The 13,673-nt window shown below is 40.7% G+C and overlaps 1 protein-coding gene across 1 annotated transcript in view; it reads left to right on the plus strand.

The window, feature by feature from the left end:
* Positions 1-12,279, plus strand: part of dnmt3bb.1 (DNA (cytosine-5-)-methyltransferase 3 beta, duplicate b.1) — a 37,467-nt gene extending 25,188 nt beyond the window's left edge. The window contains exons 7-22 of the mRNA XM_069659743.1: positions 524-682; positions 796-903; positions 1,539-1,680; positions 2,252-2,374; positions 2,579-2,623; positions 2,739-2,818; positions 3,578-3,690; positions 3,797-3,980; positions 4,297-4,381; positions 4,470-4,615; positions 6,636-6,726; positions 7,103-7,251; positions 7,524-7,609; positions 7,758-7,827; positions 7,908-8,026; positions 8,927-12,279. Coding sequence (XP_069515844.1) covers positions 524-682; positions 796-903; positions 1,539-1,680; positions 2,252-2,374; positions 2,579-2,623; positions 2,739-2,818; positions 3,578-3,690; positions 3,797-3,980; positions 4,297-4,381; positions 4,470-4,615; positions 6,636-6,726; positions 7,103-7,251; positions 7,524-7,609; positions 7,758-7,827; positions 7,908-8,026; positions 8,927-9,068 — 1,842 coding nt within the window. The 3' untranslated portion in view covers positions 9,069-12,279. The remainder of the gene's footprint in view (positions 1-523; positions 683-795; positions 904-1,538; positions 1,681-2,251; positions 2,375-2,578; positions 2,624-2,738; positions 2,819-3,577; positions 3,691-3,796; positions 3,981-4,296; positions 4,382-4,469; positions 4,616-6,635; positions 6,727-7,102; positions 7,252-7,523; positions 7,610-7,757; positions 7,828-7,907; positions 8,027-8,926) is intronic.
* The last annotated feature ends 1,394 nt before the right edge of the window (positions 12,280-13,673 follow it).

The raw sequence follows: 13,673 nt of genomic DNA on the forward strand, positions 1-13,673 counted from the left end.
AATCAGACACAAAACAAGAGCAAACTGCAGGACCTGTGAAACTTTATGGGCGTGTTTGTGCTCGAATACCATCAGTGTGATTTGTTCTGTGAATCTGACCTTGAGATGGAGCAGATAGTGGGGCAAAGGATGCAGAATGTATGGTGCTGTCAGCGCCCCAGTTTAAGTTTTTTATCAGCCACGTTCTTTTATTTTCCATCATTACTTTACTATTACTGGAACAGAGGGGGTTAGTTGTTTGCATAACGCAGACATTACAGATTTCACACAATCAATCTATCTCTGTTTTTGGTTATCTGTAATCTTCTTCTCTTCTGATATTCACTCATGTTTCTCTTTCTTCATTTCATGACTAAAAGATATTTGTGCCAGAGCGTGCTGTTTGCTCTCCTCTCTTTTTGGCACCTGCAGGCTCAGAGAAAAGGAGACGTTTCTTCATAAAAATCAGTTTTTCTGCTTTGGCAGTAGTGTGAACTACAAGTTCATGACCTTCTCCTCTCTCCTCTCTGACTCGTCCATCCAGGACAACAAGGGTTTTGGCATCGGTGAGCTGGTGTGGGGGAAGATCAAAGGCTTCTCCTGGTGGCCTGGCATCGTGGTGACGTGGCGTGCTACTGGCAAGCGGCAGGCCAGCCACGGCATGAGGTGGCTGCAGTGGTTCGGAGACGGCAAATTCTCTGAGGTAAGATAAGAAAATGTTTTAATCCTGGAGGAAATGTTAGTGCCAGGTTGCTCAAAAATGACACAACAAAAATAAGAGCAAATATTTATTTGATGGTGTGTTTTTGGTTAAAGGTTTCAGCAGACAAACTGGACTCCATCACGGCCTTCCCAAAGTTCTTCAGCCAGGCGTCCTACACCAAGCTGGCCTCCTACCGCAGGGCCATCTTCCAGGCGCTGGAGGTGAGCGTCGATGTGTATTAGGTTAACATGGGATATAAGAGTGTGAAACCGCCGAATCTTCTTCTTTTTCTCCCTTATATGTGCGGTGTGATTATTTGTGTGTGCGGTGTGTTTGGGGAGGTGTAAGTGTCTCAGATCTCAGGGGGTTTCCCTGATGACAACCCCCTGCTTCCCTGGAAGTGCACTTTTGCATGTTTAGACACGATGGCACCACAGACGCGTTGTTTTGGCTCTGTACGCCAAAACAAGCAGACACAGAAACCGTTTCTTCCCGCTCACTCAGCCAGAGTGTCAGGCCAATAAATGTAATCATAACCTAATCAGCTGTCCATGTGAGTTATCCAAACATCCACTGTGCATGGGAAATGTGTTATTTAATATTTTTCATTGCTTCATTCACCCTCTTATTATGAATATATTATCACTTCATCAAAGGTCAATCCACTTTCTTGAGAGCAAAGAAAACCTGATTCAAACTCCTTGTATGTGCCCACACACTTGGCCAATCACGCTGGTTCTGAGTCTGATGTGCACTTCTATATGTCACTTTGTGTTTCTAATTTCCTTCCCCTTCAGTTGCCCCCTTTTGTCTCATATTGCGCCTCTTTATCTCGACATCGCTCTCTCTCTCGCAGATGGCCAGTATCCGGGCAGAGAAGACGTTCACTCCCTGTGAGTCCGACAATCCCGATGACCAGGTCAAACCCATGCTGGACTGGGCCAACGGCGGCTTCCTGCCCAAAGGAGAGGAGGGACTCAAACCCACACACACGGCCGGTGAGCTAGACCGCAGGACCGCACGTCCTGTCGTGTGCTGATGATTAAACAATATCACATGAGAGGGAGTGAAGCACTCAATATCCTCACGGCGGTGATTCGGTCGCATGTTGCTTTTATACAACAGTTAAACAAGCAGCAAACAGATGTAAACAGTAACAATCAACAACAGATTATTTTTTCTGAAACTGAACTTTTGTTGCCGAGCAACCCAAACATCCTCCTGCTCTCTGTGTCAACAGGTGACCACAGATCAGCTGTTTTTTATCATGTACATTATCTGTATGTTTTAATTTATCATCAACCAGTGAAATAAACCAGAGTCTGCTGTGTGATTCAGAGGCACCAGCATGTAGACCTACACGGTCTGCTGTAGTGTTCACTAACTGTATTCAGAACACTTGGCTGAGGCGGAGTGATACACAGAGTGAAAAGTTCCAGTGATGTTCTCACTGAATGCCTCTTGTCCAATCAGATTACTTGGTCGTAATTAACTTTTGTATAACCACAAACACCTGCAAATGTTTCACCGTCTCATATTAATGTTGAGTGTTTTTGTGTCTCCCTGCAGACAGCAACCCTCTGGACCACCAGGTCCTCGATGTTTCCCTGCCCGAGTATTTCCCCAGCGCGAAGCGGCCCAGAGTCAGCCTCTGTAAGAGCAAGGCTGCCCCCGAGGAGTCCTACAGCAGAGGTAGAGGTCAAAGGTCACACCCACTGTTCCAAAAGCCTGCATATGTATTTTACATCCTTCTTGTCTTGACTGCTCAGAGTGTGCGTTGGTGCCAGGTTCACACTAGCACAGATAGATAAAGATTGTTTTTCACAGCAGCTGCACCTTAAGAAATGTGTGTTACAAATAATTATGAAACTGATGAGACGTTCTTCTTCTTCTCAGAACAAATGGTGAATGAAGTTCTGAAGAATAAAAGAAGTATAGAAGGTAAGATTCAAGCGTGTTTCTGAATGATCAGCGTAAATTCATTCTTTATTATCGTGCCATTGCGTTTAACTTTTTTGGACTGATTACTGATGCTTGTTTGCGTGTCCTCCGTCAGATTTCTGCCTCTCTTGTGGAAAGACGACGGCAGCAACCTTCCACCCGCTGTTTGAAGGAGGCCTGTGCCAAGCATGCAAGGTAGATGTTCTGCAGCTTGTCTCATTGCCAGAGAGATGAAACCTTTCTAAAAGAGTGATACGATATAACATCAACTTTATTTTTATACCACTTACACAGCAAAGAGACGGCCTGCTTTACAGTAAAACTCATATCTTTATCTTCAAATGAAAGTGTTGCACAAGTGTGCACAACATTAAACCAAATCCACCAACAATAACGAAGTTCTTCCCTACACGCTGACTGTTGCATCATGTATGAATTGTGTAACTCTTGGTGTGCTTTCTCAGCCTGCTTTCCCTGGAACAGACTCTTTAATATCAGAACTTCCTGGTTAAATAAAATTAAAAAAATGTATCGGCAGTTGAGCACATGATTGGCTTAAAACCAATTTTTTATACAAGCCGTTAAACCTGTCATGTTGAACAAATAAATCTGTAGGCTCTCACAGGATCACAGGATCTGCACCGATGTGTCTGCAGAACAATTAACATATTAGGTAGAAAATATAAAGAAATCTGAAGTCGTGCAGGTGTCAAAAAAGGAACTTAAATACGAAACAAATTTATAAAAACAATAAAAAACAACACGAACTCCTGCCAGAAGTGTCAGGAATAAAAGTTGAAGGAATGATGAAGGGATGGTTTTATGTTTGAAGCTTACAGAGAAAACACGAACAATAAAAGAAGTTCAGGGAGACTTCACAGAGGCAGGATGTAGTCATAAAAACATATTGCGATTATGTTTTTGTGTTTCATCATTTCTCCTGTGTGTGTCCAGGACGTGTACCTGGAGATTTCCTACATGTACGATGACGACGGTTACCAGTCCTACTGCACCGTCTGCTGCGGAGGCCGAGAGGTTCTGCTCTGCGGCAACGCCAACTGCTGCAGGTCCGACACACGAGGAAACAGCACACACAATGCACAGTAGTGGTAACTATTATTTCTCTTGCCATGTGTTAAAACTTGTCTGTTCCCCCTCCTCCTCCTCCTCCAGGTGTTTCTGCGTGGACTGTCTGGACATCCTGGTCGACCCCGGTGCGTCCAACAACGCGCGGTATCTGGACCCGTGGAGGTGCTACATGTGTCAGCCGCTGCTGTCGTACGGCGTCCTGAAACGACGGCACGACTGGAGCCTCAAGCTGCAGGAGTTCTTCGCCAATGACAACGGACAGGAGTTTGTGAGTCACTGTTAGAGTTTGTACGAGTCTGGCAAAAGTTTAGTGATTGTTTGGGCAAAGTGGGATGTACGTCTGTGCTTTTACTTTGAAAGAGTGGATGGATTGACCTCCCTAAGACACTAGAAGTCAGTGTGAGATTGGATGTCTTGTTTGAACCTGGAGAGCTTTTACATCCTGTGATTGCTGCTGTTATACTGACAAAATCACATGAAACTTCTCTTTGACAACGAGGGAGAAATGTGCAGCTTTTTACACTCATACTTTGATAAGAAGAAGCCTCCTCGATGTCTTAAATCTTTTTCTTTATATCTTCCAGGAGAAACCAAAGATTTACCCAGCAGTCCCTGCAGAGCAGAGACGACCAATCAGAGTCCTCTCCCTGTTTGACGGCATTGCCACCGGTGAGGACGAGTTGAATGTGTATTTATTTATGTCTTTGGACCTTAAATCAAAATGAGGTCACCATATTTACTGTGTTTGTGTTTCCAGGCTACCTGGTTCTGAGGGATCTGGGTTTTAAGGTGGACCAGTACGTGGCGTCAGAGGTGTGTGAGGACTCGATCTCAGTGGGCGTCGTCAGACATGAAGGAAAGATCCAGTACGTCCATGATGTCAGGAACATCACTAAGAAAAACGTAAGAAGAAAAGTGTTTTGTAAAAGTCCATGTGTGCGATTCTTTTACTGACGAGTGTGAAGCTTAACAGGAACATTTTAAAGAACTTTTAAAGTGTCGGGAACATCCGGACCGTCTGTTTAGAATCTTGAGTGGATCTACAAAGAGGCAGTTTAAAGCTTCTTGAAAACACGGCTTAAAGTAAACATAGCAGCTACTGATCTTGTTTGGATAACTACCAAAAGTGTGTGTAAGACTTTGATCTTCTCGTGTTCAGTCAGTTTGGGGGCATGTGTTTGTCGTAACTCGGATATCTCAACATTAATAAGTTCTGAGTGATTTGCTGTCTTTAAAAGCAGCTCAGGTGTCAGGGGAGATAAATCAAGCGCACCTCAAGTGCTCGTGACTCATCAGATAAGAATCAGATTTTTTGGTTTCAGCTCCACGTCTCGCTTTCAGTTTAGTGTCTCTGACAGGAAAGCTGCTGTGGGGGGAGTTAACCTGTGCTGAATATTGATAGCACTAAATCAAAGAGAAGAATCTGATCAGGATGCCTCCTGGGCGCCTCCCTTTAGAGGTTTTCTGGGCACGTCCAACTGGGAGGAGACCCCGGGGTAGACCCAGAGCCCACTGGAGGGATTATATATCCCACCTGATATTTTAGAGCGTTTCCTAAATTTGGGGTTTTTTGGAAGCTCCCGATAGCTTTCAACCCCGGAACTCCTCCTATGAGCACGTTGTAATGTGGTGCATCTTCTTACTTGGAGCACATTACTCTATTACTATATATTAACATATATGTTTAAAAATTCCAAGCCGACATGACATGACAGACACAAGAGCACAAGAGCAGCATCAGTTTAACTCATCTAAGGGTCTTTAACAGAGGCGCGCAGCTGCAGTGACGTGGTTCAGAGGCGAGGACAAAGAGCAGCTTCAACTTCTGTAAATCCCCTCAGGACCCCTTTCACTTGTTAGTCACGCTCTCTCTGTCTGTGTGTGTGTGTGTGTGTGTGTGTGTGTGTGTGTGTGTGTGTGTGTGTGTGAGTGGAGATTCATTGCCCTTCTCTCTTTTAGCTGTTATGTAAGAGATTTAGAGCATCCCACCTCCTCTCCTCTCTCTCTTTTTGTTCCTTTATTTCCGTTCCTTTCTTCCTCCCTTCTCTCCTCCCTCTCGTCATTGTCGTCTGTAAGCGAACTCTTGTGTTTGTGTGTGAAAGGGTGAAAGAGGAATAAGGGCGAGCAGATGTTATAGTTTGGATGGTGGCTTAAATAATAAATAAATTACATGTAGAGCTGATTCCTTTAAATTATTAGTCCATCAGGAGGAAATGTATTATTTTAAAGTTAAAATGTCCAAAAGTCTCTGGTTTGAGCATCTTAAATATGAATATTTGCTGTTTTTCTTAGTTTTTATGATATTAAATAAATAGTTTTGGGTTTTAGGCTTTTGTTTGCAAAAAAACGTTGGCGTTGAAAGTTTGGATGGGCATTGTGAGGTGTTCTGGAGTTGTTTTATGTTTTATTTATTGTTGATTGAATTTTACTCTCAATGTTTTAACTATGAATATTGGCCTTCTGTCTAACTCTGGCATATTTTCACAAATGTTATTAATATGCACTGACCCTGTCAAATAAATAAATAAATACATTTGTACTATTTTCAGACATTTTTGGGGCTTTAAAAGTCAGAAACCAAAAAACAATGAGAGAAAATGACAGTGAGCTGCATCCCAAATGATGTTTGTACTTACTGCTTCTTTAATTTATATTTTTGATTAAGCTGAATCGAGGAAATATTTATTTTCTGTCCTCTCTATATCTAATAATTGTTATATTTTCTGTCTTTTGCCTTAAATTTGAAATGAGAGTTGGTGCATTATTGAGAGCATGCTCTCAGCAATCACTAAATATTAATACTGCAAAGAGAAAACATCTGCAAGCATAAAAAGTTTAACAGGAATCTTTCAGAAGATTCAGATTTCTGCAGTAGCTGTCATTCTCTGAGTCTAACACTTGGTGGTGCTGTTGTCTCTGTCAGCTGCTGGAGTGGGGGCCTTTCGACCTCGTGATTGGAGGAAGTCCCTGCAACGACCTGTCAATCGTCAACCCTGCGAGGAAAGGTCTTTATGGTAGGTACCACCTTCAACAGTCATGGTGAAATTAACGCATCCAAAGGGCTGAGGTGACACTGCAGCTCAGCTATAATGCTTATATGTAGTGTTTTTGGTTAGTTACCTTTTATTTAAAGGCACCGTTTATCCAAGAGTTCAAGCATTGAATTGGTGTGCTGGTTTCAACCTGCATTTCCTGCAACCTGCAAGTATGGATAAAATGTGCATGCATTATATTCAGAAGGAGTGCATATTGGAAACAAAAGAAATTAAATTCTAAATTAAAAACTAAAAACTCTTGTACACTGAGACTGGTCTGTTGGATATTTCATCTTGAAATGCTATCTTGGAGCTGGCTATAGTCTGGGATTCTTACCATGTGTTGTCACTCCAGAAGGAACAGGGAGGCTGTTCTTCGAGTTTTACCGTCTGCTGAGCGAGGCCAAGCCCAAAGAAGGAGAGGACCGGCCATTCTTCTGGATGTTCGAGAACGTGGTCGCCATGGGGGTCAACGACAAGAGGGACATCTCACGATTCCTGGAGGTGAGTTACAGGGATGGAGGGGTATAAACAGATCAAAAACATGAACCAGAGACATTTGTGAACCAATGATGAAACATTTCATCAGCCAATGAACAAAAAATTGTATGTTTTAAGCCTTAATTTCTGCAGAACCAGTGATTTCCCCTTTGAGTCGCTTGTGTGGTTTTGATGAGAAAATGCTAAAAATGTAAAAAATGGGAAAATGCACTTGTGTATTTACAATTACCATAACCTGTATGAGTAAGCACCGTGTGTGTGTGCTTTTTTTGCAGTGTAACCCTGTGATGATCGACGCTATCGAGGTCTCTGCTGCTCACCGTGCGCGATACTTCTGGGGAAACTTGCCAGGCATGAACAGGTAGAAAGAAAACATGCAATCGTGAAATAAAAATACAGACTTTTTAGGGTTCTTGTGACTTTCAATTATGTTTTATATTCTGTTTTAGTTTTGCATTAGACAGCAGAGACAAACAGCATATTTATGTGATCCCTCCTCTGAGTTTTAGGCCTCTGTGTGCGTCCGGGATGGACAAGCTGGAGCTGCAGGACTGTCTCGAGCACGGCAGAGTTGCAAAGGTAAATAAAGTCAATGATGATCTTACGTGCAGAATTGGTCCTTCTTGCACTTGTTTGACCGTGCATTTGTCGTTTCGTAGTTTGGGAAGGTGCGCACCATCACCACCCGATCCAACTCCATCAAACAAGGGAAGGATCAACACTTCCCTGTCCTGATGAACGGGAAGGAGGACATACTGTGGTGCACGGAGCTGGAGAGGTGAGAAACGTACACACTGTTAAAGGAGGATTTTTTTAACATTATGTATTTTAAGGTTTTATATGACAAGCAGGTTTTGCTCCAGTAGATTGCTTAAGCTGAGAACCGTGTAAGTACGTCCACTGACAGACTCAGATTGTTGTCAGAAGTGTCTAACAACATTACAGAAAGGATCCCTACAGAGATATGAGGTATTTTTTTCCTAAAATAAAACAGCCTTTACATCGCTATCGTCAAAGCCACCAGACTCCATTGATAAAAACAGTAAATTTACCTTGCAGAAAAAGGGAGCTGCTGGTCTACTGCTGCCGTGATAGGTTAGTTTGTTTGTGTTATTGTGTACCTTTGGTGTGTAATGGTAAGAATTCAACACAATATTTAACACAAAAATACCAACCAATTGAGGCAACAGCAGACCAGCAACTCCCATGTTCTTCAAGGTAAAATCACCGTTTTTGTCAATGGAGTCTGGTGGCTTTGAAGAGAGCGATGTAACAGCTGTTTCTGGATTTAAAATCAGGTCCGTCTCTGAAGGGATCCTTTCTGTAATATTGTCAGACACTTTGAAAAACAATCTGAGCCTGTCAGTGGCAAACACGATCAATCAGACTTTGGTGTTTAGAACTTTTCATACATCTCATGTAGCACAAAGTGCTTTACATAGACAGACAATAAATAGAAACACAATGTAAACAATCAGCATCCCAACAACCAAGAAAACAAGAACCTTACTGAGTGAATATATACCTCCAAGGTTCATTCAGACCACAGGGTGTGTAGAAACAAAGGGCCCATTTTTGAGTGACCAAAATGACACTTTGAATGAGGAGGATTCTTAGTTTTTATTGCCAACAAAACATTGTGACATTAGATTGTAATTGTGTCTGTGTATTTCTGCAGGATTTTCGGCTTCCCTGTCCACTACACAGACGTGTCCAACATGGGTCGCGGGGCCAGACAGAAACTCCTGGGCCGGTCCTGGAGCGTCCCCGTCATCCGGCATCTGTTCGCCCCTCTGAAAGACTACTTCGCCTGTGAATAGACGCGACCCATCACCGGCAAACAGACCCCACTTATGAACACACACCAGCTTTTTCTGTTGTGATACTGGCTCCGACAAACATCAGCCGCCAGCCAAAAGAGCTTTTAGAAAGAGCGGGAAGTTTTCTCTGCTCCGTCAGACACTTTGACTAAGAATAAGTGTAGCTGGAGAAGCCTTTTGTAGATGTTGGTGATAATGCACTGCAGCCTTAAACACACATAACACACACTAACACAGACACAGAAAAACAGCAGAGGTGAGCACCTTTAGCTGTGGTTGATCACTACCCAAGAGTGTCAGGGAGAGAGAGAGGGTCAACGGTTGAGTGTCTGACCAGTAGTGTGCTTCTTAACAAAGAAAGATGACGACACCTGACTCTTCTGTTTTGTTTTTTAACATTAGGCCTTTAAGATGGTTTTAATAGGATTTTTAAAATGCCCTTGGAAGGCGTTGTTTTTAAGTTCACTTAGCAGTTGTAGAAAATAGAGAAAACATGGTGCTGACAACTTTTAAGTGGCTTCATATCAAAAAGGAAGCTTCAGAGTTTGTTCATCCCTCAGTTTAGCCGATGACTTAAATGTGTGACAAGCGAGCTGCTTGACTGCTTAACAAAAACACTTTAAAACTCACTTGAACCAAAGTCATAAGATGGACAGTGGAAGTCGAAGTCCTGCTCCCGTTTGTGCTCGTTTTTCTGCTGTTCCTCTAGCTGCAGACTGCATGTAGAGAAAACCTTCGTGCCATGATTGAGTTGCTGTCTGGGGTAAAATACATTCAGTATTGGAAGCTCGTGGACCACAAGCTTACCTGGAAATGAAGCAGGATTTCGTCTTCATATTTAGATGAGTTCAAAGTACTTTGTTGTTGGGAAAAAAAAAAAGATTTTACTTTTTAGTTTATGAGCAAAACAGCTTCCTTAAAAAAAGAGAAAACTTTTATTAAAGCTTTTATAAAAAGGTTTTTGTGTAGACAGCGTAAAACTTTAAGTTACAGTTCTTATCTCCCTCATAGCTTCATACAAATACTTGAAACAATCCAATGCAAAAACAGAGATGTAGAGAATTAGTTTTTGTCTTTTTGAAACTATTCTGGACAGCTTACAGTTTTAGAAACAAAAGAAAATGGTGGGAAACACTGGTGAATGCACAATGTTTTTGTAAACTAGCACTGACTACTTTTTATTCAAAGGAGTTTTTCAGTTTCAAAAAGATTTGATGAGAGCACTGCCAAAATAATCACCTCTGATGCCTGTTAATACTGTGCTGTCTCCTGTGTGGTGCACAAGCTTTAGTATACAGTATGTTGAGATAATATTTAAGTATTTTTAATGCCCTCAAAGTGAAAAAACAAGAGTCTGAATAGGACACATTGTATGTCTAAAGAGTCATTTCAAAATTTTTAACTTTTGCCTATTTTTTGTTTTACATATTTTAAAAAGAGCTAAATAAAAAGAGGCACACATTTTTTTGGCCGTGCTCCAGTAGATTTCTTCAGCTGGCAGCCCCAAAACAGACTAATGACTGCAACGTAATCTTTTAGGGCAAGCTCACCCGATAATGGATTACAGAAATGATCCCGACTCATATAGACGTTTGGTTTCAGAGAAAGATGCTTTAATTAAAATCAGAAACAGCTGTAACGATGTTTTTTCAGAGGCACCAAACTTCATTGACAAAACCACTGATTTTACTTTGCAGAATACAGAAGTAGCTAGTCCACTGCTGCCTCAAATATTTTTGTATTTGTGTTACACAAACATTGTGTTGGTTTGAAAACAACAATTTAAACACCAAAATCACATAATTGAACAAAGGCACTAACCGACCATGGCAGGAGTCGACCGAGAACCCATAAGTTCTTCAAGGTAAAATTACTGTTTTTGTCAATGGAGTTTGGTAGCTTTGAAAAGAGCGATGTAACAGCAGGTTTTGGTTTTTAAAAAAGCATCTTACTTTTGAACAAAAAGTGGTATCTCTGTAGAGGGCCGTTCAGTAATGTTATCCAAGGCTTACAACAACAATCTGCCTGTTTTGCTGCTACTGGCTAAAGAAATCTACTGGAGCTATTCCTTAAATTATTTTACATATTTGTCAAGATGTGTAAAATAAGGCTAAATTTTAATAAAAACTAAATTCCCCTTTAATGGTAGGAAAGGTGGCTCTCAAAGTTGACAGATCAAAACCACTTCTGAATACTTAAAATGGATATTTAGACTTTGACTGCGATAACATGACGTACTGTATGCTAAAGCGTTAGCATGTTCACAGGAAGTACAGAGCTACTGACTGGACGATTATGTTGGTGCCTATTCTCTTGATGTAACTAATGGACCAAACTCACAAAAACTCTGTGCAGTCTTTTTAAATCTGTTTTTGTTTTCTTTTTATAACTGGACAATTTTTAAATGCTGTTGGCTGTCACCAAATCAAACTAAATGGGCATTACCTCAAACAAGGGGGCAACTGTACATCACTCCTCCTGTAGGATCTCTGTTCTGTGAATATATACTGTAGCTTTCCGCTCCCATATGCCCTGTGTATATATAGCTTTTATTTTTTATCACTGGAACTATGTTTAAACATGTTTTGCGTACTGTATTGATAGAAAGGTTTACAAGTGTTTTAACTCTCTTGTTTGACCAATAACAAAAATGCACAAGCCTTCTTAAAGAACATTTAGAAATGTCCTCGATGGTGCTCAAACGGCCCCGAACAGTGCCGATGGGAACCTCTTAAAGTTAAGTCTGATTTTAGAGTCCTTTAAAAACCAAAAAGTTATTGTTTACATGCTTCACTAACAATGCTGAATGTTTTGCTTGAAAACAGTACGCAAAAAAAAACTTTTTTTCCTCATCTTTTTGTAACTGCTCTTTTAAAACCTTTTATATTGAGAACACATACAGTATATATTAACACAGTAAAAAGCTTGCTTAAGATTTGTAATGTTATAGCACAATATAGAGCATATTAACCAATAGCTTTTTGATATCTTGTGTTTTGTAGATGAGTGTGTATTTGTAGATTTGAGTGAGTGATATCTGAGTACACTTTGTTTTTGTGCTTTATCTTTGACCAGAATCGCATTTTAGGATGATTTTCTTTTGCTTTTTTGCTTTTTTATGAATCTCGGTGCAAACACATTTGAAAGAACAGATTCTGTGCTATTTTTATACTTTATTTGATGTATTTTTTATGTTTGTATACTTCCTATAGCAACCTATATATAATTTTTACTCAATAAAACGCAGCATGGCTGCTGAAAAACACTGCCATTTGTCATTTTGTGTCCATTTTGCTCTAAGCGCCTGTGAGGAACTTTCGGTTTGTGTTGATTTTGGCGCCCCCTGTGGACAAAGGCCGTACCTCTACACTCTGCTGATTTTGTCCTGTACATGATGAAGTGGTGTTTTTTAACAAATAAACTCAGCCTGCTTTCTTTAACAGTCACATGTATCACTCACTTAAATTTTAGCCCTGGAAAAAGTAAACAAAGGCATCCCCCCCAGCGGTTCCAGACAGTAAAAATAACTACATAGAAATATTCAATCTTGTCGCTGATGATCTGGTTTGCTTTTGTAGGTACATTTAAGAACAAACATATGAGGAAAAGCTAACATACTTTAGTAAAAGCAATATATTGAGAAAAACTAGTCAACAGAAGGTGTCCTTTTGAGGCAAAATCAGAAATCAACACAAAGTTTCCTTTTCAGGCAAAACCACAGTTCCAAAATTAAACAGAAAATATCCCAGGCAAAGATTTCAGAATAATGAATATCTGGAGATAGATGGTTTATCCATGACGGGAAGTGTAACATCAGAGGGAATAAAAAAGGCTGCGATTTTATGCCACCATCTTGCCTCCTCGAGTCACCTATTGATCGCCAATAGCGTCAATGCCAGGAGCCCATTGTTTGAATTGACTGGACAAAACAGTAGTTAGGGCGGATCACCACGAGTGGTCCTGATACAGATCCTAGTGGAGCGCCACAAGAAAATGTGCGAATCAGAGGTTTTGCCAAAGAACTATTAATAGAATCACTAGGAGTAGTATACAATAATAGGAGTACTATACTGACAACTAGTGATTCAAGATAGTGTTGGTGTGGCCACAAGTATCAACAACGGTGATACTACAGCAGAACAAAAATTAAAGCAAACATTGACTACCTTGAGTAGTTTTGTAAGCTTTAAGGACAACCTGAATGAGGAGGCTGTAATTATAGAGCAATTGTCTGTTCATATTTTAGTTGGAAACAAATTGCACAAATTATGTCTAACAACTGACTGTAACTTGTCTAGTCTAGTAGGCATATGGAGAGAAAAGAGAGATTGTTCAGTTGGTAGGCTTTGGAACAGGCTGAGGTTTTACAGAAGTTATTTGAAGCCTCAGCTAACAGGATGAGATGCACTAGCTACATAATTAATATACTTTCACAATTTTTATAATCAAAAAGTGAAAAACACTTCATTTATGTACACCCTACATATACAAAATAAACACCTTATTTTTTCAATACAGCATGAGTTGGTCTAATATTGGGGAGGTTGAGGCTAATGGTAAAAGATCAAGCTAATGTTTTCGCTTCAGTTGTATTTTTGGGGAAAA

Source organism: Semicossyphus pulcher, unplaced genomic scaffold (genome assembly GCF_022749685.1).
Source record: "Semicossyphus pulcher isolate SPU_LCO1_2020_fin unplaced genomic scaffold, fSemPul1.0.p SCAF_13, whole genome shotgun sequence".
Lineage (NCBI taxonomy): Eukaryota > Metazoa > Chordata > Actinopteri > Labriformes > Labridae > Semicossyphus > Semicossyphus pulcher.